Below are 26552 nucleotides of genomic sequence, written 5' to 3' on the forward strand. Positions count from 1 at the left end.
TTTTTTTTTTTTTTTTTTTTTTTTTTTTTTTTTTTTTTTTAGGTGGTCAACCATAAATACCTGCTGCACTTATGCATTGACCCTTTCTTGCCCAAAATGTTGAACTGCTACCTGTTAAAAACTTTTACATGAACCTGACAACAAAAAATATACAGAACACTGTCTGCCCTCATCACACACACACAAACACACATATATGCATATATGGGATCCCACATACACTCTCCACAGAACTACAATATTTGAAACACAAAATCCGGACAATCATTGCTCCCACTGCACAGTCCCACATACAGGACGTGGCACAAGGACCTTGTAAAGACTATTAAGAAACCAGCTCCAAGAAGCATCATCGCAGTGCAAGGTGGCAGGCTCAGCCTTAGCGGGCGTCCCCACAGAGGCTCTGCCTCCCTCACATCACGTGAGGCTTGGGCTTTTATACTGACTAAAATGCACACTCGTTCCAACACAGGTGGCCAGCCTGTGTTGGAAGAAGTGGTCAGCCATATCTATAAAGGTCTTGTGAGATACCAGAGGGACTCCAATCAAACATGTTCGAAATGGATCAGATGGGGTTGCTATAGATAAACAAAAGGAATCCTGCCCTATCTCATTAACCCATGTTACCCACATGTTTTGCCGATGATCCATGTTATGTGACATCATACTTCCCTGTTCCATCAGAACCACAGGTGCTGCCAGACCTAATATCTTCATTTCGTTTTTCTTCCAAAAGTTCCCTAGCTAGATTCCACAAATAGTTTATTAAGACACCATCTGCTGTCCTCTCGTTTCCTCAGAATCTCCCTTCTTTTCCAGCCACGGTTTTACCCATTTAGCTGGGACCCATTGAGGTGGGTCATCACCTGTAGAGACACAAGCATATCCCCGTCCCCAGGTGAATAAAGTTTCTTTTTCTGTTCCCCAGGGTCCCAAGTACGGACAGGCATTTTTAAAACAGAATTTTGTGAAGTATAGTGCAAATGTATCGGAATAACAGTTTGCTTATCATTGGTTGAAACAGGATTTTTCCAATTTAAAACATAACATGCTTTAGCTAACATATCGTGTGGCGAGAGGGTTATCTCCCCCTCTTTTTTCAAAGCGCCAAGCAAGCGTTTAATATCCTGATGTCGTCTTTCGACAATGCCCTGGCCAGTAGTATTGTAAGGTATGCCTGTAACATGTTTAACACCCCATTGCTTTAGAAATTGTTCACTCCAGTGTCCTACATAACTTGGCGCATTGTCTGTCTTTATCATTTCAGGAACCCCTAGGACAGCAAAAGCCTGTAACCAGTGTTGTTTCACTGCTTTAAAGGCTGTTGTAGTTAGTGCTGAGGCCCATACTGCATGACTATGAGTATCAACTGAGACATGTAAATATTTCAGTCGACCAAAAGGGGGGTATTCTGTAACATCAGTCTGCCATACTTTTCTTGGGCCTAAGCCTCGCGGGTTAACTCCATGTTGTTGTAATGGAGCAATACGGGCGCAATCAGGGCAGGCTGCGACAATATTTCGAGCCTGAGACCTAGATAGTCCAAATTCCTGCTGTAGACCTCTTGAGGATTGATGAAAAAACTCATGTGACTGACGAGCCGCTTCAAAGTTCCGTAGCACGACTGGTCCTGCAACCGCTCGGTCAATTACAGCATTACCCTGGGAAAAGATACCAGGTAAGTTGGTATGACTTCGCATGTGGCAGCACCAGATGGGCTCCTTACGTTCTTGAATTATACCCTTTAGGCGAATTACCAATTCTTCAATTTCCAATGTTCCAATTTTACCTATTTTTGCACAGTCAATACGATTGACTACACTGACTGCATATGCTGAATCGGATACAATATTTAAGGCTTGTGAGGAAAACCAATTTAAGGTTTCAACAATGGCTTGTAGTTCTAAGATTTGCACTGATTTTCCTGTGTCAGTCCATATCTTTAGTTTCCAATTTTGATTGTCTTGCCATGCGAAGCCATATTTCCCAGTACGTCCACTGGCATCAGTGAATACAGTAAGTGCATTTGATATAGGTTTTTGTTTCACAATAGGCCCTCTCATTATAATAGAGGTTGTTTGAAACAGCGGATGAGAGGGATAATGTGTTGACAATTGTACCCCATTAACTGCAAGAGCAAAGGTCATAGAACATAATGACCATTCTTGGATTAAATCAGTAGTTTTCCAAGGTAGTACAAATACAGAAGGATCAACACCAAACACCAACCTGACACGTTCTTTGGCTTTTAACAATAGGGACCCAATATAATCCTGGAGCGTGGTAACAGATGCAGAAGGCTGATACGATGGGAAAACCCATTCTAGGATCGCTAAGTGTTTTTCAATTTGTTGCGCTATAATAGCAGATCTGTATTGCTGTGATCCATAAACCAAAACCATAACTGGATATTCAGGGTCATATCTATAAACCTGTTGTTGCTCAATTTTTGTCTCAATTACTTTAAGAGAGTCATCACCTTCACCGTTTTCATTATTCTCTGTGACCTCTGAATTCTTGATTTCTGCTAATGGATCCCTTGAGGAGCCTACTCCAAAGCCATACTGGAACTCTAGTTCTTCATGAACTAACTCATCTTCACCTGTCAACTGGTGTGGCTCATTCCACATCGCATCAAATTCTGCTCTCATCTCTGGTAAAATCTGGTTTTCCCTCAAAGTCATTACCTTTTTATTGGAGACATTGTCTTCATCAGGCTTTTGCCTTACATCTGTAGTGGCTTTAGCCTCATAAAGTTGCTTCTCATTTAATTCCTTGACGAGAGAATTCAGTTTCTGAATCTTTCCACGCGAGGACTGTTTTACTTGTTTATATTGCTCAGCTTCCTTGAGCTGCTCTTCTGCATCAGAAAGTTGCAACTTAAGCCCATCAATCAAACCCTTGTATTTAGTTTCAATTTCAGATTTTTCTCTCTCAAAGTCTTCCTGTTGGTTCTCAAGTCTCTTCCTCAAAGATTCTTTATTAACTTCAGACTCATGAAGACTCTTATTTAAGTCAATTATTATGCCATTCAAAGTCTGAACATGCTCTTCAGAATTCAGAGCACAGAGCTCTCTTTTTAGCTCTTCAAGTTCATTCTTATATTTCAAAACCATTTCTTCTTCATATACCTGCCTGGCTTCTGCAATTTCCCTTCTGTGGCACTTCTCCAGCTCAGCCCTCAAGTTCTCCAACTGTCTGCAAATATCCTTCTCATGGCTGATTGTCAGTTCTTCAACATGTTGTTGTTCTTTCATTTTGCATAAAGCTATTTCATTTTTCAATTCTCTTATTTCTGAGTCCCGGACAGAAAGGGCACATTGTAATACAGACAACCTTTCTGATGCCACTAGATCTTGGAGACTTTTAACATCTTGTTCTTTTTCTTCCGTGCTTTCGCATAGCTGTTGAATTGTATCTTCCATATTCTCTTCCATTTGGGCAAATGTATTTTCTTTATCTTTGGCATTCTTTTGAGAAGACTCAAGCTGTACTTCCAGGTCATGTGCTTTCTCACGCAGCATCTCCAAATGTGCATTTTGCTCTCTGATACGGTTCTGAAACAAGGACATCTGTTGCTGGGCTTCTAATGCTTCATTTTTCTCAGGGCTTGTACTCCTCAGCACCTCATTAACCTCTGTCTCTGTTGCTGTCTGTAGTAGGTTGGCATTTTCAGCCTTAAATTCTAGTAGGTTGGAGTCTCCAGTCTTAATCTTGAGCAGGTTGGCATCTCCAGCCTTAATCTCGAGCAGGTTGGAGTCTTCAGCCTTAAACTCTAGTTGTTTTACCTCTAAGCGTTCCTGCCACTTTACCAGAAACATTATAAAAGCCGTAGCCCCTAGGAGAGTTTCCATAAGCAATCTAATATTGGCAGGAACAAGCTCCTGGTATTTCATAAAGGCTGTCATCTGTCTTCGTACAGCCGAATTAGTGGCTCCGTAGGCCATAACACTTTGTTGTAATTTTGAGACCAAATTCCAGTCTAAAGGTGTCCATTCTGCTCCATTCTGTGTAACCCGTACTGGAGCAGATATTAATGGTTCTAAAGTAACCTCCCCATTCAAATTAGCTTGTGTGATAACTCCTTTCCATCTCCGCCCCATGTCAAAAGAATGATCTGTAGGGATATATTCGTTTACTCTTTTAGGGATATACCCCTTTGCCCTCTCATCCTCTAACATTCCTTCATCTAAATCATCCTGTAAGTCTCTTTTTTCTTTTTCTGTTAATCCTTCCCCTGCTCCATACAAGCGTTTTATTTTTTCATGACCTTCTTTAATCGTTAGCTCTCCCTGTCTAATTGCCCTCTTGATCCCTTCTCGTCCCCCGGCGTCTAATTTCTCCTTTTGGTCCAACTGTCTTTCAATATTCTTGATTCCTTCTTTAATTGCCTCCATGGCTTTTTTATACATTTCTCTCTTTTTACCCGTATCACCATCCTTGTCTAAATTTTTCACAGCTATCATTAACCTTGCCATTTGGTGGCGCTGTTGCCTTAGTTCTTTCACAAGTTCAGCATAAGGCGATTCTTTTTGTAGTTCGTCATCATTCTCAGACGGCAAGGGTACATTTTCGGGCAGTACCTCCATAGGTTCTGGCTCAGGGGGTGCAGATGGTTGCGTGGGCAACTCATCTGAGGGGTCCCAGGGGATAATTAAGTCATCAAACTCCCCCTTCTTATGCACTGGTGCAGCAATTTTTGTTTTTTCAGGGGAGGTACGGGGGGGCACTGGATCAGGGATGGGGCCCCACTCGATTAAGTCCGTTTCCCCCAAGTCCGAGTTTTTCGTACTCTCACTCAAGGCACCCTTCAACGCAGCTGCGATTTCCGCCTCTGCATGCATTTGATCAATCATGAGCTTAATGGAGCGGTAAGTGCATGTTAATTTCTTCGCCCCTTTATGCTCTGTCTGAACGCTCTCCCACAATTCTTCTCCTATCTTACGCCATTGATCTTTGGAAAATAACTGTGCCGTATTTTCTAACAACCCCCTTTTCCGGCACCAAACCAAAAGGTCCACAAGTTCCTGTCGGGGTATCGAGTACCCTGTTTTCTTCGCTACGCATAGCAATCCCTCTATCGTAGCCTTTTCTATCGCTGATACAGCGGAACCCATCCCGAACCAGACCGCAGTCTGCCTGACTCACCGGTCAGCCGTGGCCACGTAATTTGAGCTCTTTTCCTGCCTCTCTCGGGCAGCCTGCCTCTCTCGGGCAGCCGGGATCTCCACCTTCTCTCGTCCACGGTCTCTCTCTCTCCTGGTATCACGTCGGGGTCACCAGAATGCCGCGGCCAGGTGGAGGGGAGAAAACACCGACACGATGTAGGTTCACAAAATGCTCCGTTTATTGATTACAAGGCTGCTCTTAATATACTGTCTTACACGCAATCATGCATTACTTGATTGGCTGCTTCACTTTGCCCGCGAGAGGTACACGCTCCACTTTGCCTCTCCTGATTGGTTTCACACCTTCGCTTCAGCTTAGCGTTACATCATGCTTCTGGCATCTTGTTATTGCGCTCCTGTTTTGCTGACCTTGACGCTTCCTCTTCCAGCCTGGGGTCAGAGGTTCACTTTCTCACAGCTTGCTGCAAGCCTGTTAAAGCGCCCATGCTCGACCCCCAACAATCCCCCTATCCTCCTACTTATCAGTTAGTTTACCCGCAGCCTATCCCGGACACCTGCTATTCCCAGATACTCCTTATCCCTGCATCCTGTTTTTCTAGACTGTTTTTCTTAAGACCACATCAACTATAATGATTTATCTTGTGCCAGTATGCTCTCTATCTGTACTCTATTTTTTCTATGTATTATGCACCTCAGTAATTTTCCACTGCTACTGTTACAAAGCCATTGAACTTAACATTGCTTAAAACTAATTCTAAAGGTTTATAAATCCCATTTTGTGATTTTGTGTTCCCCTTGTTTCAGACCTCATCAGTGTTTACAAATATGTAAAGGGTGGGTGTCAGGATGATGGAGCTAGGCTTTTTTCAGTGATGTCCAGTGATATTACAAGGAGCAATGGGTGTAAACTGGAGCATAGGATGTTCCACGTTAACATCAGGAAGAACTTCTTTACTGTAAGAGTGACAGAGCACTGGAACAGGTTGCCCAGGGAGGTTGTGGAGTCTCTTACGTTGGAGATATTCAAGGCCCGCCTGGACAAGTTCCTGTGTGATGTACTCTAGGTTACTCTGCTCTTGCAGGGGGGTTGGACTAGATGATCTTTTGAGGTCCCTTCCAACCCTCGGGATTCTGTGATTCTGTGTGATTCTGTGAGTGGCTCCGATGACTAAATTGGAACTAGATGGACAGGGACATAGGGAATCTTCCCTAGCAGATAATGAAGCTATGGGACAAAAAGAAAGTGCAGTTTTTGGGTGATACAGGTGCATTGTATTCAGTTTTAAACAAAGCTTTAATACCTTTAATACCTCTTGTTTCCCTGGATGATGGGAGGATGTTCTGCAAGGTGTCCTGTGGAGACAGTGTTCTCACAGGAGAATGAATATTTGGTATATGAGTTCTGAATAACTCTGAAAGATACAGCAAGGCCATGAGGGGCCTGAGGAAGCTTAAGCTAGCAAGATAAGAAGAAGCTGGAATTCACTGAGTGATGAGAACTGTGGACTGTTGGCAAGCATTCGAGGTCAAGTTCTCACACCTGTGCTTAACCAATTATATGTTAGTCACTAAGGGTCTTCAAGACAAGTATCCAATCATGATATGCCAAATTGCTGTAGGTGTGTGTAAGCAATAGTATATAAGGAGCTAATGCTTTGCAATAAATGGCTTTTTGTCTGATCATATTGATCTCTGACTGAGTCCATTCCACGGCAATGTCCTCTCCCCTGCTCCAGCATAACACCAACCCTTGAGTAATACCTTGTCCATCTCAAAACTGGTGGGAGCAATTTCCCTTGGTTTTCTACATTTGGCATGCTACTTGTGATAAACACATAAATGTATTGGCTTTTGCAAATCGTAGGTGTTGCTATGTGGATATAACTGTATGAGTTCGCAAAGCTCTCTAAAGACACAAGATTAGGCAATAAGTTGAAAATGGCCAGAACTCTTGAGCAAAATGGAGTCACATAGCAAAAGAATTTGTAAAGGTAAAAGAAAAGGAGGTGGGGCTTGATATGAGTGTGATAAATTGAGTCTGTTCAATCAAACTGGTCTTACAATTTGAGAAATTATATTGTAAAAATTTAGAACACTCTTGTAAGCTTTAGAATATTGCTTAAAGAAAACCACCTGTAACAGCCCTGAATCTGCTTATGCAGGATTGTAACCGTAATCTGATGTTTAAACAAGATATCCCAAAGCCGGGATGTGTCGAGTAGATATGTTGAAACTAGGTAAAAGGTTAGAGGGAAAGTAGCTTGCGCTGGGATGTGTCAAGTAGATGTGTCTAAACTAGGCCAAAAGTCAGGAGGAAGATAGCTTATCTTCCTCCCCAGGACCACTGAGTGAAACTAGACCGAAAGTCAGGAGGAAGACGGCATATCTTCACCCCCATGACCACCGAGTGAAACTTGGCTAAAAGTCAGATTATCTTCATCCCCACGACCACCAAGAGATAGAATACAGTCTCCAGCAACAAGCCCCACATGCAAAGATAAGAACAAGGAGGACATGTACACTGGAGGAAAAAGGATATAAAAGGAAAGAACCTGTGGGAGGGGGTGCGCGCCGTTGGCGGAGCGGAGACTCCCCGGCCGCCCAGCGCTGTTTTGCTTACTCTTGCTTGCTTGATAAATTGATTAATTTCAAATAGCCAATCTCTTCCCCTTATTTGAGACTCAAATAGCCAGTCTCTGCCCCTTCTTGAAACTCACTTATAACAATGAGGAAAGCTAGTGCCTGGAAAACATAGGGTTAAAGTACTTTTAGCTTAATTTAGGCTGAAGATAAAGAACAATGTTTGTATTTGGAGTCTGTGGTGAAATAGCAGAATTTAATGTCCCCACTAAACATGAGTGAATTAATTCACACCATCCTTCTACTTATCAGTTAGTTTAGAGACAGTGCCTCCCAAACATCTGTTAGCTTGGGATACTCCTTGTCTGTCAATCCTGCAATAAATTTTGCAGGAAGGTCACACTGTTCTAAATCATAGAATCATAGAATCATAGAATAGTTAGGATTGGAAAGGACCTCAAGATCATCTAGTTCCAACCCCCCTGCCATGGGCAGTGACACCTCACACTAAACCATATCACCCAAGGCTTCATACAACCTGGTCTTGAACACTGCCAGGGATGGAGCATTCACAACCTCCATGGGCAACCCATTCCAGTACCTCACCACCCTAACAGTAAAGAATTTCTTCCTTATACCCAGTCTAAACCTCTGCTGTTTAAGTTTCAACCCGTTACCCCTTGTCCTATCACTACAGTCCCTAATGAATAGTCCCTCCCCAGCATCCCTGTAGGCCCCCTTCCGATACTGGAAGGCTGCTTTGAGGTCTCCACGCAGCCTTCTCTTCTCCAGGCTGAACAGCCCCAACTTTCTCAGCCTGTCTTCATATGGGAGGTGGTCCAGTCCCCTGATCATCCTCGTGGCCCTCCTCTGGACTTGTTCTAACAGTACCATGTCCTTTTTGTGTTGAGGACACCAGAACTGAACACAATACTCCAAGTGAGGTCTCACGAGAGCAGAGGGGCAGGATCACCTCCTTGGACCTGCTGGTCATGCTCCTCTTGATGCAGCCCAGGATACGGTTGGCTTTCTGGGCTGTGAGTGCACACTGCTGGCTCATGTTGATTTTCTCATTGACTAACACCCCCAAGTCCTTCTCTGCAGGACTACCATGAATTTCCTCTTTGCCCAACCTGTAGCTGTGCCTGGGATTTTTGCCAGTTATCAGAAAAATTATAGATATGGCAGGTTTCAGCTAGTTTTGTGATTACTGGGGCATCCACCTGTGCCAAAGGTGAAAAGTACACTGTGAGGAGGACTACTTATTTCATCTTGAAGACCCCTGCCTGCATGAGGCAAACTGCTTACTTTATCCTCAAGACCCCTGCCTACAATTACTGGAGAGCAGTGCGCAGACACCAAGAGGAGGAGACTTATGATAATAAGTTCCTGGAGCTAATTATAATATTCCCTGTCTGTGGGAATTATGAATATGTATATGGCTAATGCAATAGTGAAAGTATATAAACCTGTAACAAATGCTAATCAGTGAGGCTCTGGCTACGGTCACGCACCCAGCGCTGTTGCTTTTGCTTTACTGACTTTGTCCCTCAATAAAACCCTGTTATCTCTATTAGAGGAATGAGCTCATATTTCACATACTGTTTATATATTTTAATTCCAAATCTATTTTTTTCTTCAGAAAATCATTCTTTGAATTCACTTTTCATCAGCAGATGAATTTTCAAGTGTTCTTTGATATATTTATTTACTTATTTTTAAGTCAGGGCTGTGTTTCGGGCTACCTGAATAAACCCTTTGCCAAGAGAATTCAATTCTGTGGAGCTGAGAGCGATGGCCAGGGTGGTGGTAAACTAGGACATTCGTGTGGTCAGTGCAGGACCTTCAGTGGGTACCAGGGTGCAGCCAGCGTGGCTATGCTGTTTGGCAGCATGCCACCGCTCCTAGGCCTAGCCTGCTGCAGGACACGGTGCGTAGTTATCCTCGACCCTTCTCCGTCCCTCCTAACCTGGAGACGGTAGCAGAGCCCTACTGGGGCACGGGCCCTTTAAGACGGCGCCATCTTTTCTACGGGCATGGTAAAACTGCCGCCAGGCGCTTCTGCTGCTGCTGATTATTGGGCTGTTCTTTTGGCACTGCCCATTGGCTGTCGCTGCTGCACTTCTGGCGTGCGCGGCGCCCCCGCTTCATTTTCTGATCAGTCATTTGCCGTAGGAGGTAAGTTGGGGTGTTGCTGTGTTCTGGGGATTTAATCTGCTGTCATCCGCTCGTTGGGGGTTGTGCTTCGGAGCTGCTAGGAGCCTTGTTCGGGGCACTGAGAGCTGCGCCTAGGTCCGGAGTGGGCGCTGACTGGAGCCGGACCTGGGCCGAGATGTAGGAAAGCTCGGGGTTCTCTGGGCCTATTCTGGGCGGTAGGAGAAGGGCTATTGTCCAGGTTTCCGGGGAGGCCCTTAGCCCCTGTACCCCAGTGTCTGCCTTTAGCCGTGCTTGTGTTCGCAGGCCCCAGAAGTGATTCAGAGAAATCTCCAGGAGCTTGCCAACAAAATTTAAGTTGACAAGCAGGTGTTTTTTATTGCGGCACCGGGAGACACGGGGGATAGCTCCTAGCGTGTCCTCGTATTGCTACACAAGCCGTCACTGGGCGTACATATTCATTAAGTACATACGTGCATATTCATGAGGCTACTTATATATAATATTTTCCAGAAAGTTTCCCACATGCATACAAAAATGTGGTGGTGGTCTCTGAGGGTCATTTACTTCAAAAATTTTCATCACTCCTGGCAGTCTTTGAAGAATGTGCAGTAGATAATGTTTATACTAGCTTAATTGGTTCAGTAACACTGCAGACATAGCAATCATCCTGCTCTTCTACTTATCAGTTAGTTTAGTTGCAGCCCATCCTGGACATCTGCTAGTCCCAGATACTCCCTATCCACATGTCCTGTTTTTCCTATTCTGTTTTTCTTACACTTATTTTTGTACTAAGGTCATAAGGGCCTAAAACTACCCCAACTACAATGGTTTCTCTTATACAAGAATTCTCATTATGTTCTTTAGCTGCACTCTACCATTTTTTTCTTTTGTGAAGCATGCACCTCAGTTATTTTTCCATTGCTACTGTTACACAGCCATCAAACTTAATGTGACTTAAAACTGATTCTACTTATTTGCAAAAGTTTATGTTTCATTTTGTGATTTTGTGCCTCCTTGTCTCAGAAGCCATGGTACCAAGCCATAATGTCATGATCCTGAAGCCCCACTATCATAAGGACTGGCAGCAGCGAGTAGTCACATGGTTTAACCAACCTGCCTGCAAGATCCGTAGGTGAGTGACTGCAACCCAGCTTCCCTGGGAAGCCCCTCCTGATGGGCATGCTTAGCACCTGTAACTGCAGGAGGTTGTCTTTTGGTTTGTATGGGGCTGCTTAGGGAGCTGAAGTGCTGTATGATTATTTTCAGCTGTTGCTCTAATATTACTTGTTAGAGGTTTGGGGTTGCAGCAGGGTGCTCATTTGGTGTGGAATTTTGGTCAGGGTCAGGCCATTCCAGCTGCAGTCAAGTGATGGGAAATCTCCAGAACTGCTGTACCACACTGATGATTCCCTCGAACCCTTCTATATCTGATGACTGCAGCTGCTCTACAGAAGCATCCAGTAGGCTGCCAGGCCAGTGATGTTTTTGTATATGAGAGATCCCTGTATGGTAGGAGCCTCCCTGCAAAGGGTGGTCGGCTGACAGTGTAGGAGTGGCACCAGAGGAGGCCATAAAGATACTCTGAGGGCTGGAGCAGCTTTCCTATGAAGGCAGGTTGAGAGAGCTGGGGTTTTTCAGCCCAGAGAAGGCTTTGGGGGAGACCGTAGAGCAGCTTCCAGTGCCTTAAGGGGCTGTCAGGAAAGCTGGAGAGGTGCTTTTTACAAGGGCAGGTAGGGACAGGACAAGGGGGAACAGCTTTAAACTAACGGGAGATTGAGATGATATTTTAGGAAATTCTTCCCTTTGAGGGTGCTGAGGCACTGGCACAGTTGCCCAAAGAACCTGTGGCTGCCCTATCCCTGGCAGTGTTTGAGGCCGTGTTGGACAGGGCTTAGAGCAACCTGGTCTAGTGGAAGGTGTCCATGCCCATGGCAGGGGGTTGGAACTAGATGAGCTTTAAGGTTCCTTCCAATCCAAGCCATTCTATGATAGTATGATTTATGTTCCTCACTGCTGTCCCATTTGACATTCCAGGAGAAAGGCCCACCAGGTGAAGGCTCACCGCATCACTCCCCATCCTGTGGGCTGGGCCTGTCCAGCCTATAGTAAGGTACCCTACTATAAAGTACCATAAAAAGGTCCGTGCTGGCAGAGGCTTCAGCTTGGATGAACTTAAAGTAAGTATGGTGTGCTGATCCCCAACCCAATCAAATTTACTGACTCGGAGCTTGGTTGTCTTGTCCTGTTTTTCTGTATATAGACCGTGTGCTGAGCTGTCAGTATCTGGTGGCACTAGCTCAGCCATGGGAGACCTGGGGGGTTGCTGCTCTACAGGGGTACAGAAAACACTGGTCTAGCCTTCTCTTTAACCAGGGAGTGGGGATGCAGTGTATATCAGAGTGAAAGGTGGCTTTGAATAATAACCTTTTGTCTGGTCAGTCTGTTACTTAAAATTCTGTTAAAATTGGGTTCTGGAAGAGCTTTTGAGTCTCCTAAACTTTTTTTTGGTGGGGGGAGTGCCTGTGATCCCAGGGAGGGGGGACAATGCCCTCCAGAGCTGGGGCACCAGATCCGTGTGCCAAGGTTGCCTGCACCATGTATGACTTCACTGGGAAACTTTGGCCAGGCTGGGCATGCTGGGGCACAGGCAAGAGGGTGGCTCCCAGACCTTGCCCTAGCCAAGCAGCTCCTGGAGGTTGGGGCTGGGGCTGGCATAGCTTCTCAATGACCCATCACTGCAGCATCGTTTGGCTATCACCATCCTCCAGGTAGAGGGTGGCCTCTGTCCCCAGTGTAGGGGAAGTTGCCCCATCACCCCAGGGTGCCACCAGCCCTGCTTGAGGCAACAGGACATGGTCAGCACTACCAGAATTGCCCAGCTGTACCGACAAGGATGTGATGTCTCCACTGCCTGCAGGGACCAGAGAAGAGTTTGTGCTCCCCAGCACCAAGACAGGTACCCTGGGGTGGGGGCCCAGGGCAGCCCCTACTCCTGCGCAGCCTCCCAGCCCCACTTGGGTGCTCTCTCCACATGGGACTTATCCTGCCCCTCAGTGGCACTGGGGCAAAGCTGGGCACGGCTCCACAGGACCCCTGCTTAGCCCAGGGGGCTGGTAAGTGAATGAGGGCACAGCAGCACCCATGGGGCAGGCTGGTGCTTGGAGGTACAGGGCAGCATCTTGAGAGGAGACCCAGCTCCAGCTCACCCCACTGTGCTTTCATGCCTTGCAGGGTCCCCATGGAGCCACTGGGCCTGGAACCGGCCACCCCCCCCCAGGAGGGGGTCTCTGGGGTCCACTCTACCCACTGGAACTTCCCATCCCAATCCGCACCAGGGACCAGCCCAACCCCGCACACCTGGCATTTCAGGGTGATGTGCCCTAGTGTTGTGGTTGAAGCCCAGCTGGCAACCCAGAACCACACAGCTGCTCACTCACTCCCCCCTTTCCTCCCCCCTCTCCCGGAGGGATGGAGAGGAGAATCAAAAGTATGTAAAGTGCACCCATGTAAAGAAATGTAAAGGAAGTTGAACGAACCTATTACTTGCTAGCTGCAGCTGTATATTTAGCATACTCATGCATATTCATAGATTTCACAGGAACTAATAATATTTGCATTCTAATTACACATGTGTTTTCTTGCTGAGTGGGGGTTCTCTGGTGGTCATCAATAGACTTCCTCACTGTTTGCTGGATGACCTCAGTGCTTGCACATGCTCCCAAGGTCCTAGTGCTGAGTTAGCAGTTATATGTCCTTGTTTCTGTTCTGTTCCAGTCTCGCTCCACATCACGTGCCACTCTGCTATCTTGAAGGCTGGCATCCTCGGTCTTATTTATTGCCTTCTTAGTTATCAGTCCCCTGATGTTCCTTCCACCATCAGCTGAACATTCCTTTCTCTACGTGTTAGCAAGTTAGAAGAGTTTGCTGTATTTTACTATGTTAAAGCCACACACACTATTGTTTAGTTTAAACCTATGATTTAAGCCTATAGGTGAGGTGCCTGAACCATCCCTGCAAGCCTCACTGGCTGTCCTCTCCAAGGAGGAGCTGTGGGTGAGCTATAAGCACCTCCTGAACCGCAACATGCCCAACAAGTCCGACCCCTGCATTCTGCTGCTGATGCAGTCCCAATGCCAATGGATGGAGGTAGGAAGGTGGGGGGCTCCACCTGATACAGGGGTAACCAATGTACAGGGGGGGTAATACAGAGAAATTGTATAAGGGGGTTAAAGGAAGTCCCTTGCTTAAACAAAAGTATTGTTTGTCGTAAATACCTAACTGCCTACTAAACAATACCAAGGCATTGAGGGGGAGAAGTAGACTGATAAGGGACAAAAGCAGATGTGAGAAGCAGACTGGGCACCAACCAAACCCTAAGGCCATGTGTGAAGATTAAAAGGTGAAAAGTTTAAGAAGAGGAAGACTTATTTACTTCATCTTGAAGACCCCTACTCACAGGAGGAAGACTCATTTACTTCATCTTGAGACCCCTGCCCATGACCAGAAGGGGCACTGTGCAAGCGCAAAGGACCTTCTAGCTCATTATAATATGAAGCGGGGATAGATAATAAATATGTACAGATGTATCGACTAACTTAATACATATGTATACCTTAAGAGAATAAATGTAAAGGGAGAACAACCCTGAGGTGTGCATACTTTGGAGGGGCTATCCCCATGCACCTCAGCGCTGAATAAAAGCATACCTACTTAACAACTTTAACGAGTTGTGGAGTCTATCCGCACATCAAAGTAATGCTTACTCTGATCAAGGACTTTTCAGTCTCATGCCAGGGAGGGGCATGAGAAGCTGGGAGGAAGCAGAGACAGGACACCTGACCCAAACTAGCCAAAGGGGTATTCTGTACCACAACAGATCATGCCCAGTATATATAAAGTTTACAACTTTAACGAGTTGTGCAGTCTATCCATGTATCAATACCAAAAATCACAAGACTAAAATCCTTAACGTAACAAGCCACAAAATAAATCAAATGCCAAAAAGATCCAAAACCATTTCCACAAGACACCCCCTGCATCTTGCAGGACCCAAACCACAAGAAGCCCCCTGCTTTTTGTGGGTGTATACCAGTAAAATTCAAAACCTTTTCTACAAGATGCCCATTGCGTCTTGCAGGACCCAAACCACAAGAAGCCCCCTGCTTCTTGTGGGTGTATACCAAACGGACGTTATTGCCGGGTGTATGCCTTTACCTACGACATTTCTTATCTCGATATACAGAAGGCTTCCAAACCTTGCGTACGCTTACCAAACCAACCCAATTACCAATGTAGTCTTTATGCAAGATGCCCCCTGCAACTTACACACTATACGAAAGAAAAGAATACCTTTTATGAAGATGGTTCTTGTCTGCTCCCACAGCGATCCGAATGAGTTGAGGGTTCCCTCCAGGAAAAACTCCTGAAGGCCTTAGGGAACCTTGTCCTCAGCAGGTCCTGCAGCTGAGCAGAGAAGGTCCCATCTGGGTCGCCAAATTGATTTGGATAAAACTCCAGGAACAAACTTGCCCACAAAGGTTTCAAGGTGACTGATATAAGCTTTTGTACAAGGGGTATATGAATATATGTACGGGGAGGAGGTAAGTTGTACAGGGGGGTTTGTACAAGGGGGTACAATAAAAACGATTGTTCAAGATATATTGCTCAGCAAATACCTATCGTGCTTACCATGTAGTACCAGGGCATAAAGTACTGATAAGGGAAAAACAGTTACTTAGTTCCAGCAGAAACCAGCTCCGCTACTTGGACAATGACCAGACACCTAAGGAGAATGCGCACTATGTAAAGGCAAAAAGTTTAAGATGAGGAAGATTTCTTTACTTCATCTTGAGACACTCACAGAACTCTATATTTTACAGGCACTAGCTTTTCTTCTATCAAGCATGCAACCCCCCCTTTCTTCTTTTTACCTTTACAGATTCTTCTACTATATGACTCCATTTTGCTCATCTTGTGTCTTTATCAAGCTTTGTTTTTGTTACTATAAACTTATATAGTTATATCCACATAACCACACCTATGATAATTGTGAAAGCCAATACATTTATGTGTTTATCACAAGGTTATGTATGGATTACATAATTTTCCAGAAAATTCCCCCCATGCATACAAAATTGTGGTGGTGGTCTCTGAGGGTCTTTTACTTCTTCCAACAATCTTCATCACTTCTGGCAGTCTTGGAAGCAGGCACAGTAGATGCTTATACCAGCTTAATTGGTTTGTTAACACCACAGACATAACAATCACCCTGTCCTTCTATTTATCAGTTAGTTTAACTGCAGCCCATCTTGGACAGCTGCCATTCCCAGATACTCCTTATCCCTGCGTCCTGTTCTTCTAGACTGTTTTTCTTAAAACTATGTCAACTATAACAATTTATCTTGTACAAGAATCTCAGTATGTTCTCTAGCTGTACTCTATTTTTTTCTATGCAACATGCACCTCAGTAATTTTCCATTGCTACTGTTACAAAGCCATCAAACTTAACATTACTTAAAACTAATTCTAAAGATTTATATATTCCATTTTGTGATTTTGTGTCCCCCCTTGCCTAAAGCTTCAGCCTTCAGCTTCCCGTTCTGCAGAGATGCTGCCTCCAGCAGCATCAACTACCTGCTGGGAACCTGCCCTCAGGACCCACTGCAGGGCACCTGCTGTGCCCCCTGCCAGGCAGAGCCAAAGCCTAGGGGTGGCCCATCCTAGCCCCCCAGGCAGAGGCGAGGCAGACACCAGCACCCCCCCCCAAGCTCACATACTGATACAGGAGAATTAGCCAATGTACACGGGGGTAGCACAGGATGGAGGTCCAATTAATGCACAAGGGGCTTGATATACCCTGAAAACATAGAGTTATGTTGTGAGTCTGTGGAAATTGGTGTTCCCAGTAAAACGTGAGTTAATTGTTTCACACTAACCTTCAAAAGTATACTTAGCTTTAAAGAACAATTTCTGTGTTGTAAGTCTGTTGAGGTGAAAAGAAACTTCCAGCACATTATAATATGAAGTGGGGATAGATAATAAATATGTATAGGTGTATCAAGTAACCTAATGCATATGTGTACCTTAAGAGAATAAATGTAAAGGGAGAACAACCCTGAGGTGTGCACACCTTGGAGGAGCTATCCCTATGCACCTCAGAGCTGAATAAAAGCATACCTACTTTACAACTTTAACGAGTTGTGGAGTCTATCTGCGCATCAATACTTCCGTACGCTCTCTGCCTCGGTGATCTGCAGCTTCCTGAAGATCTTTGGGGGTAGAAAGGAAAAGCGTTTCCCCCCTCCCCCCATCCGAGTGAACACTGCAGTGCGTGGGAAGGATAACCAGGGCCCTACTCCACCCCTGCACAGCCAGATTGGCCTAGGCTTTCCCTGGGGAGGGAAGAAGAGGTCAGCTGTGTCCCACTAGCCCTGCCCCCACCTGGGATGGGATTCCAGGTCCCCGGAGCCAGAACCCACAGCCCCTCACTCACCCAGTGCCACTACAATGGACTTGACTCTCTCCAGGCACTGCTCTGTAAGATTCAGCGTGATAAACACATAAACGTGTTGGCTTTCACAAATCATAGGTGTGGCTATGTGGATATAACTGTATGAGTTCACAATAACAGAAACAAAGCTTGCTAAGGACACAAGATTACACAACAAGTTGAAAATGGCCAGAACTCTTGAGCAAAATGGAGTCATATAGCAAAAGAATTTGTAAAGGTAAAACAAAAAAGGGGGGGGGGGGAGGGCTTGATATAAGAAAAGCTAGTGCCTGGAAAACAGAGTTAAAGCACTTTTTAGCTTAACTTAGATTGTAGAAAGAGAACAGTGTTTGTGTTGTAAGTCTGTGGAATTTAGTGGCCCCACTAAGCATGAATGAGTTATTTCACACCATCCTTCAACTTATCAGTTAGAGACAGAGCCTCCCAAATATCTGCTAGCTTGGGATACTCCTTGTCTGCCTGTCCTGCAATAAATTTTGCAGGAAGGTCACACTGTTTCAAATCTTTGCTAGCTACCAGAAGAATTACAGATAGGGCTGGTTTCATCTAGTTTTGTGATTACTGGGGCATCCAACTGTGCCAAAAGTGAAAAGTACACCGCGAGGAAGACTGCTTGCTTCATCTTGAAGACCCCTACTCACAAGAGGAAGACTGTTTACTTCATCCTCAAGACCCCTGCCCAGGATCACCGGGGAGCAGTGCGCAGACACCAAGAGGATACTTATGATAATAAGTTCCTGGAGCTAGTTATAATATACCCCACGTATATGTGGGAATTATGAATATGCATATGACTAATGCAATAGCAAAAGTATATAAACCTGTAACAAATGCTAATCAGTGTGCCTCTGGCTACAGTCATGCGCCCAGCACTGTTGCTTTTGCTTCATTGACTTTATCCCTCAATAAAACCTTGTTATCTCATTTACAGGAGTGTGTTCCTATTTCACATTCAGTATCTTTGGGGTGTGTGAAATACGAATCCACTTTTATAAACAAGATAACAAGGTTTTATTGAGGGACAAAGTCAATAAAGCAAAAGCAAACAGCACTGGGCGCGTGACCGTAGCCAGAGGCGCAAATGATTAGTATTTGTTACAGGTTTATATACTTTCACAATTCCATTAGTCACATACATATTCATAATCCCTGCGTATAGGCAGGGAACATTATAATTAAGTCGAGTATTTTATTATCATAAGTCTCATCCTCTTGGCGTCTGCGCACTGCTCTTCAATAATTGTGGGCAGGAGTCTTGAGGATGAAGTAAGCAGTCTTCCTCATGTGAGTAGGGGTCTTCAAGATGAAGTAAGCAGTCTTCCTCGCAGTGTGCTTTTCAACTTTGGCCCAGTTGGACACCCCAGTAATTACACAACTTGCTAAAACCAGCCATATCTGTAATTATTCTAATAACTAACAAAGATTTGAAGCAGTGTGACCTTCCTGCAAAATTTATAGCAGGATAGGAGTATCCCAAGCTAGCAGATGTTTGGGAGGCTCTGTCTTTGAACTAACTGATAAGTACAAAGATGGTGTGAAATAACTCATTCATGTTTAGTGGGGTCACTAAATCTTGTTATCTCACCACAGACTTACAACACAAACATTGTTCTTTAAAACTAAAAATACTTTAGAGGACCAGTGTGAAACAGTTAACTCACATTTAGTGGGGCCACTAAATTCCACAGGCTAACAACAAACATTGTTCTCTTTCTACAACCTAAGTTAAGCTAAAAAGTATTTTAACTCTATATTTTACAGGCACTAGTTTTACTTCTATCAAGCATGCAACCCTCCCCCCCTTTTCTTCCTTTAAACTTTACAGATTCTTCTACTATATGACTCCGCTTTGCTCATCTTATGTCTTGATTGAGCTTTGGTTTTGTTACTATAAACTTGTATAGTTATATCCACATAATCACATCCATGATTTGCGAAAGCCAATACATTTATGTGTTTATCACAATCCCCCCTTTTTCTTTTTCTTAATCCATTTGGCTTGAGCCATAATTTTTATTTCTGGCTTTTCTCATTCACTCATTTCTTTCAAAGATTTGTTTTGCCTCCTCAAAGGGATCATCACGAGACCGAATATTTAACATTCTGATTTTAGATTCTGCTCCCTCAGGAGTAATTATCTCAAACCGTAATTGTTCTATGGTCTTACGAACTATTCTACTTATCAGGGAAACAACACAAGGTACAACAAGTAAACCAGTTATTAGCAAAACAAAACCCAGCAGAATTCCTCTTAAACCCCCAAAGTTCCACCAGTTATTGTTCCACCATTTTTCTATATCCAAATTAAATCCTCTCCAGGTTTGAACGGGAACATGTGTGACCTTTTTCATTTCAGTAATTATCTTTTCAATAGCTTTTCCTTCATCATCTATCTGTAAGCAACAGTTAGATAGGATGAATTTATCACACACACCCCCCCTTCTGGGCCAAGAGGTAATCCAGGGCTAGGCGATTTTGATATATAACTGTAGGAGTTTTGCTGTTCTGTTTGGCTAATATAGTTAATGTATCACCAGTTTTGTTAGTCACAATTTTCAGGACTGTCTGCAGCCTAATTATGCGATTTAACATATATATATAGGGATCTGGTATCCCCAGGATCCATCCTCAGCCCAGGAGGCAGGATCGTAATATGCTACGATTCGCTCTGGGGGCCAATGATCATCTTTCCAGTTTCCAATCTGAAGGCCCCTTTTAGCACGGTGTCGTGGTTTAAACTAAATCTGCATAGTTCCCCCTTTGTTTCCCCTCCCCCCCCCCACCTTCCCACTCCCAGAGGGATGGGGAGGAGAGCCAGAGGAATACAACTCCCACGGATTGAGGTAAAATCAGTCCAGCAATTAAGGTATAACACAAATCACTACTGCTACCACTAACAAATCAATGTTAGAGGAAATAAACAGGGAGAGAGAATACGATACCACCCGCTGATACGAGCCCAGCCCGGAAGAGAGAGCTAACCCCTCCCCCCCTGGCCAGCTTCCAGTTCCCTCAATGAGCCCAGCCCGGAGGAGATTTAACCCCTTACCTTCCGACCAGTTTCCAGTCCCCTCCCCGAGCAGGACGTGCTGTGGTATGGAATACCTCCCTGACTAGCCCAGACCAGGTGCCCTATCTCTCCCTCCTCCCTGGCAGAGCATGAGCTACTGATGAACCCATGACATTATCCACCCCTTATTCCATACCATTCACGTCATGCTCAGATCCCACATTTTCAATATACCATCATGTAGATATATATATATACATCTGCATACACCCAGACAGAGAGAAAGAAATCATTTCTTAATACATGGACCAATCCCTATAATGCTATTGAGTCCATTTGGTCCATGATGTTAGGTTTGTAATAGTCCTTTGTAGCAGGATAGTCTGTGTGCAGTGCTGGATTGTTGCCTGCTGATGTTGATCATTCCTTTACTGCAGAACTCATCTGGTTCTATCAAAGTTCATTCTCTGTTGGGACAATGGTTAGTGGGAAGTCAGGGCCAGTCGCTGGTGACCTGAAGACATCTAGTTGATGGACTATAAAAATATTACCCAGCAAGCAACAACGTATAATTAAGTTCATTGGCTATTTTCCCCTAAAATCAAATCCCCTTGAGGTATACATTGGATTTCACCATCTTCCTGCATTACCCACCAAGTATATCCGGGTCCTTGAGCAAAAGCAATCCCACGAGTGGGTTTGCCTTGGCCTGAAACAGGAGTAACCCAGACTGTCTTCCCTAGCAAATTTCTCATGTGCACTACAGGAACTTTGTCCCCCTCTACAATATGTAAAAGTTCTGACTGGGCTGGGCCAGCCCTGTTGGCAGATCCTCTGGTGTTGACCAACCAGGTGGCCTTTGGTAAATGTGTATCCCAATGCTTGAAAGTTCCCCCACCCATTGCTCTCAGTGTAGTTTTTAACAGCCCATTGTACCGTTTGATTTTCCAATAGGCTGGTGCATGGTAGGGGATGTGATATACCCACTCAATGCCATGCTCTTTGGCCCAAGTGCCTATAAGGTTGTTCCGAAAATTAGTCCCATTGTCTGACTCAGTTCTCTCTGGGGTGCCGTGTCGCCACAAAATCTGTTTCTCAAGGCCCAGGATAGTGTTCCGGGCAGTGGCGTGGGGCACAGCATATGTTTCCAGCCATCCTGTGGTTGTTTCCACCATGGTAAGCACATAGCGCTTGCCTTGGCGGGTTGGTGGGACTGTGATATAGTCAATTTGCCAGGCCTCCCCATATTTATACTTCAGCCATCGTCCTCCATACCAAAGAGGTTTTAACCGTTTAGCTTGTTTAATTGCAGCACATGTCTCACACTCATGAATAACCTGGGCGATAGTGTCCATTGTTAAGTCCACCCCTCGATCACAAGCCCATTTGTACATTGCGTCTCTGCCCTGATGGCCTGAAGTGTCATGGGCCCACCGGGCCAAAAATAATTCACCTTTATGTTGCCAATCTAAGTCCATCTGAGCCACTTCAATCTTAGCAGCTTTATCCACTTGTTGGTTATTGTGGTGTTCCTCAGTGGCCCGACTCTTAGGTATGTGGGCATCTACATGGCGTACCCTCACCACCAGCTTCTGCACCCGGGCAGCAATATCTTGCCATAATGCAGCAGCCCAGATGGGTTTACCTCTGCATTGCCAGTTGCTCTGCTTCCGTTGCTGCAACCACCCCCACAGGGCATTTGCCACCATCCATGAGTCAGTATAGAGTACTGTCCACTGTTCTTGCTCAGCAATGTCCAGGGCCAGCTGGATGGCTTTCAGTGCAGCAAACTGACTCGATTCACCCTCTCCTTCAGCAGTTTCAGCAACTTGTCGCTGAGGACTCCATACAGCTGCCTTCCATCTCCGATGCTTTCCCACAATACGGCAGGACCCATCAGTGAACAAGGCATACTGCTTTTCACTTTCTGACAATTTATTATATGGTGGTGACTCTTCAGCACGCATCAACTCCTCCTCTGGTGACATTCCAAAATCTTTGCCCTCTGGCCAGTCCATGATGATTTCCAGAATGCCTGGACAACTGGGATTTCCTATCCGAGCTTGTTGTGTAATTAGTGCGGCCCATTTACTCCAAGTAGCATCAGTGGCATAATGTGTAGAGGAGACCCTGCCTTTGAACATCCAGCCCAGCACTGGCAAGCGGGGTACCAGAAGGAGCTGTGCTTCAGTTCCAATCACTTCCGAAGCAGCTCGAACCCCTTCATAAGCTGCCAATATCTCTTTCTCCGTTGGGGTGTAGCTGGCCTCCGAGCCTTTGTATCACCGACTCCAAAAACCAAGGGGTCGACCTCGAGTCTCCCCTGGAGTTTTCTGCCAGAGGCTCCAGGTAGGACCATTCTCCCCAGCTGTGGTGTACAGTACATTTTTCACATCTGGACCGGTCCGGACTGGTCCAAGGGCCACTGCATGAACTATCTCGCGTTTAATTTGCTCGAAGGCTTGTTGTTGCTCAGGACCCCATTTGAAATCATTCTTTTTCTGGGTCACATGATAGAGAGGACTTAAGATTGAACTGTAATTTGGAATGTGCATTCTCCAGAACCCCACAGCACCCAAGAAAGCTTGTGTTTCTTTCTTATCAGTTGGTGGAGACATTCTGTTATCTTATTGATTACTTCTGTAGGGATATGTCTACGTCCATCTTGCCATTTTATTCCCAAAAATTGAATTTTCCGTGCAGGTCCCTTGACTTTACTCAGTTTTATGGCAAAACCGGCTTTCAGCAGGATTTGGATTATTTCCCTCCCTTTCTCAAAAACTTCTTCTGCTGTATCACCCCACACAATAATGTCATCGATGTATTGCAAGTGTTCTGGAGCTTGCCCCTGTTCCAGTGCAGTCTGGATCAGTCCATGGCAGATGGTGGGGCTGTGTTTTCACCCCAGGGGCAGTCAGTTCCAAGTGAACTGGACACCCCTCCAAGTAAAAGCGAACTGTGGCCTGCACTCTGCTGACAAAGGAATTGAGAAAAATGCAATGGCAATATCAATCGTGGCATACCACTTGGCTGCCATTGACTCTAATTCATACTGCAGCACTAACATGTCCGGCACGGCAGCACTCAATGGTGGTGTGACTTCATTCAGGCCACGATAGTCTACTGTTAGTCTCCACTCTCTGTTAGACTTTCGCACTGGCCATATGGGGCTATTAAAGAGTGAGCGGGTCCTGCTGATCACTCCCTGCCTCTCCAGTCTATGGATCAGATTATGGATGGGAATCAGGGAGTCTCGATTTGTGTGATATTGCCACCGGTGCACTGTTGTGGTTGCAATTGGCACTTGTTGTTTTTCGACTTTCAGCAACCCCACAACAGAAGGATCCTCTGAGAGACTAGGCAAGGTGGACAGCTGCTCAATTTCCTCAGTCTCCAAAGCAGCAATACCAAAACCCCACTGGTACCCTTTTGGGTCTTTGAAGTACCCTCTCCTGAGGTAGTCCATGCCGAGGATGCATGGAGCCTCTGGACCAGTCACAATGGGGTGCTTCTGCCATTTCCTCCCAGTCAGGCTAATTTCAGCCTCTAGTACAGTCAACTCTTGGGACCCTCCTGTCACTCCAGAAATATAGATAGGTTCCACCCCTTGACAGTTCGATGGCATCAGGGTACACTGTGCACCGGTATCAACTAGAGCCTTATACTTCTGTGGGGCTGATGTGCCAGGCCATTTGATCCACACAGTCCAGTAAATACGATTGTCCCCTACCTCCACCTGCCTGGAGGCAGGGCCCCTCTAATAGTCATCGTCGTCACAATCTTGGACACCTAAGTCGTGTTGAAAGGGATTATTCTTCTTTATCACAGGAGCTGGAGTAAAATCAGCTCTTCCACTCAATCTGGGAACCTGTTCACCAGAGACTGAAGCTGCAGCTCTCATGGGGCAATCAGTCTTGGCCCTTGCTCCTCTCTTCAATTCACTCACACGTTCTTCCAAGGCTGAAGTAGGTTTTCCATCCACTTCGTCATGTCTTCTCTGTGATCCTGCAGGTAAAACCATAGGGTGGCCTGTGATGTGTATCTTATATATTTTCTCTCTCGAGCAATAGGACGCCTTTTGTTAATAGCTGAAACACGTGTTGGCAAATGTGAGGAGCTGGATAAATCAGACAGATCGTCCCTCAACTGTTTGAGATCCTGTTTGAGATCCTGAGACAGTTTTTCCACAGCTGAGATGATGGAAGGGGTAAGATTGTCTTCGAATTCTCGGAGTTTATGAACCATTTCATCCACTGTTAGTAGGGCTATGTCATTCCAGGTTACTGTTGCCAATGGATGGGCATATGACGATGGTGCGTTCCGTGTAAGTTTTCGCCACATGGGTCGTGTGCATTCGACTTCATCTGGGTCTATGGGTACATTCCCATTATTCGGCTTGGTGTGGTAGATCATCTCTACGATAGCTGATTCCCTCAGGGACTGGATGCCTTTGTCTATATAAGTGCACTTGGCCGAACGACTCATAACATCATCCTTGTATGGAAACCTTTCTTTCACAGCTGCCAAAAGCCTCCTCCAAAGACTGAGGGACTTTTTCTCTCTTGCAATTGCTTTGTCAATTCCCCCTTCTCTAGCAAGTGATCACAGCTGCTTGGCTTCTGTACCTGCTAGTTCGTGACCATCGGCCCCATTATCCCAACATCGGAGCAGCCAGGTGATGATGTGCTCCCCTGGTTGACGGGTGAAATCTTTTCGCATATTCCGCAGCTCAGTTGAGGTCTGAGATCGAGAAGTCACCTCTTCTTCTTCATCATGTGATGATGACCCTGATCAGATACTAGACCAGGTAGTGGATGCATAGTTTCTTCATCCTGCCTCTTCCTTCTTGCCTCCTTTCTGGTTTTTCTCTTGTGTACAGGAGTGACCGATATTGGTACGAATTGGTCCTCTGGTTCAGATGCAGTGATTATCACTGTAGTTTGAGTAGCAACTGTACTTGTTGCTGGGGTAGCTGCACTGTCTGTTGCAGTCGAGGGTTGAATAGCTGCTGTACTTGTTACTGGGGTAGCTGCACTGTCTGTCAGAGCTGAAGTTTGGGTAGCAACTGTACTTGCCGCTGGGGATGGTGTAGCTGCTGTACTTGGAGTTGGAACAGCTGCGCTGACTTCTGCGTTGCTCTCAGATACAGGGACATTTTTTTCCTTTTGAAGGGGTTGGATAGTTTCGAACAAGGCCCTATAGGCATAGGCCAAGCCCCAGCACGTTGCCGTAATTTGTCCATCTCTGGTATGGCCAGGACGACAACACACCTCATTTAGGTGTTTTACTAATTCTTCCGGATTCTTCAATTGTTCAGGAGTAAAATTCCAAAGTACTGGAGGGGCCCACTGACCTAGATGCTTGCCCATACTATCCCACACACCTTGCCACTCATGGCTGTCCAGCCTCTGGGAAAATCTCTTGGTCCTCCTATGTCGTCGTTTAACCCCAATACAGGACCAGACATGACTCCGCTTAACTCTTGAAATCAGATGAAATAACTGTGGGCAAAACACACTCTGTATGCGTGCTACTATGGTGATCCCCATCACAATCAGCGTACAAGTCTCAACAGTATTAAAAGGCCATTCAAAAACTTCAAAACCCTCAAATGATGTTGTAGACCATCTGGAGAGAACACTGGGAGGATAGAAGAATGTCTCCTTCACAGGTTGACCACCCGAGAAGGAGAAAAAAGATGTGAAATTGCTAAGCACTTTTATTATATACCTCCCAAAATATAAAGTTGGTGACCATACTGGGAGCATACACCAGATCAGTTTCATGATGAATGCTTCTATTGTATTACAAGTCATTAACGTAAAGTACAATGAGACGAGAACCTTAGCCCAAACCCCATACTTGATAAACACTAACACAGCTAATATATATGACAAGTAATTGGTAAAATCCTGAAACAGTGAGATCAAGAGAAAAAACTGTGAGAGCCAATAAAACAGCATTGTGACAAATGACTATAAATCCTGTCAGATTTGTTGTTATTTCGTGGGTTTGTGCCCCACGTTGGGTGCCAAAAAACTGTCGTGGTTTAAACTAAATCTGCATAGTTCCCCCTTTGTTTCCCCTCCCCCCCCCCCACCTTCCCACTCCCAGAGGGATGGGGAGGAGAGCCAGAGGAATACAACTCCCACGGATTGAGGTAAAA

The 26552-nt window shown here is 45.3% G+C and overlaps 1 protein-coding gene, 1 long non-coding RNA gene and 1 other non-coding gene across 3 annotated transcripts; 2 read left to right on the forward strand and 1 right to left on the reverse strand.

The window, feature by feature from the left end:
* Positions 1–399: 399 nt before the first annotated feature.
* LOC117438270 (rootletin-like) lies at positions 400–5118 on the reverse strand. Its single transcript, XM_034073791.1, has 2 exons — positions 1649–5118; positions 400–795 (listed from the first exon to the last, which is right to left on the reverse strand). The coding sequence occupies exons 1-2, from the start codon at positions 5115–5117 to the stop codon at positions 653–655; spliced, it is 3612 nt and encodes a 1203-aa protein (XP_033929682.1). The 5' UTR covers position 5118; the 3' UTR covers positions 400–652.
* A 4709-nt stretch (positions 5119–9827) lies between these two features.
* Positions 9828–14302, forward strand: LOC117438271 (uncharacterized). The gene is made up of 3 exons (XR_004550679.1): positions 9828–9887; positions 10890–10998; positions 11901–14302. It is a non-coding gene; the product is annotated as an uncharacterized lncRNA (long non-coding RNA).
* Positions 11234–11315, forward strand: LOC117438284 (small nucleolar RNA MBII-202). The gene has a single exon (XR_004550684.1). It is a non-coding gene; the product is annotated as a small nucleolar RNA MBII-202 (small nucleolar RNA).
* Positions 14303–26552: the final 12250 nt, after the last annotated feature.

This window comes from Melopsittacus undulatus (genome assembly GCF_012275295.1).
Source record: "Melopsittacus undulatus isolate bMelUnd1 chromosome W unlocalized genomic scaffold, bMelUnd1.mat.Z SUPER_W_unloc_4, whole genome shotgun sequence".
NCBI lineage: Eukaryota > Metazoa > Chordata > Aves > Psittaciformes > Psittaculidae > Melopsittacus > Melopsittacus undulatus.

Coding starts and splice junctions, on each gene's coding strand:
- LOC117438270 (XM_034073791.1), bottom strand. CDS start 5,117: ATGGGTTCCGCTGTATCAGCGATAGAAAAGGCTACGATAGAGGGATTG. Junction 796..1,648: donor TTCCCAGGGTAATGCTGTAA/TTGACCGAGCGG, acceptor GGAGATTCTGAG/GAAACGAGAGGACAGCAGAT.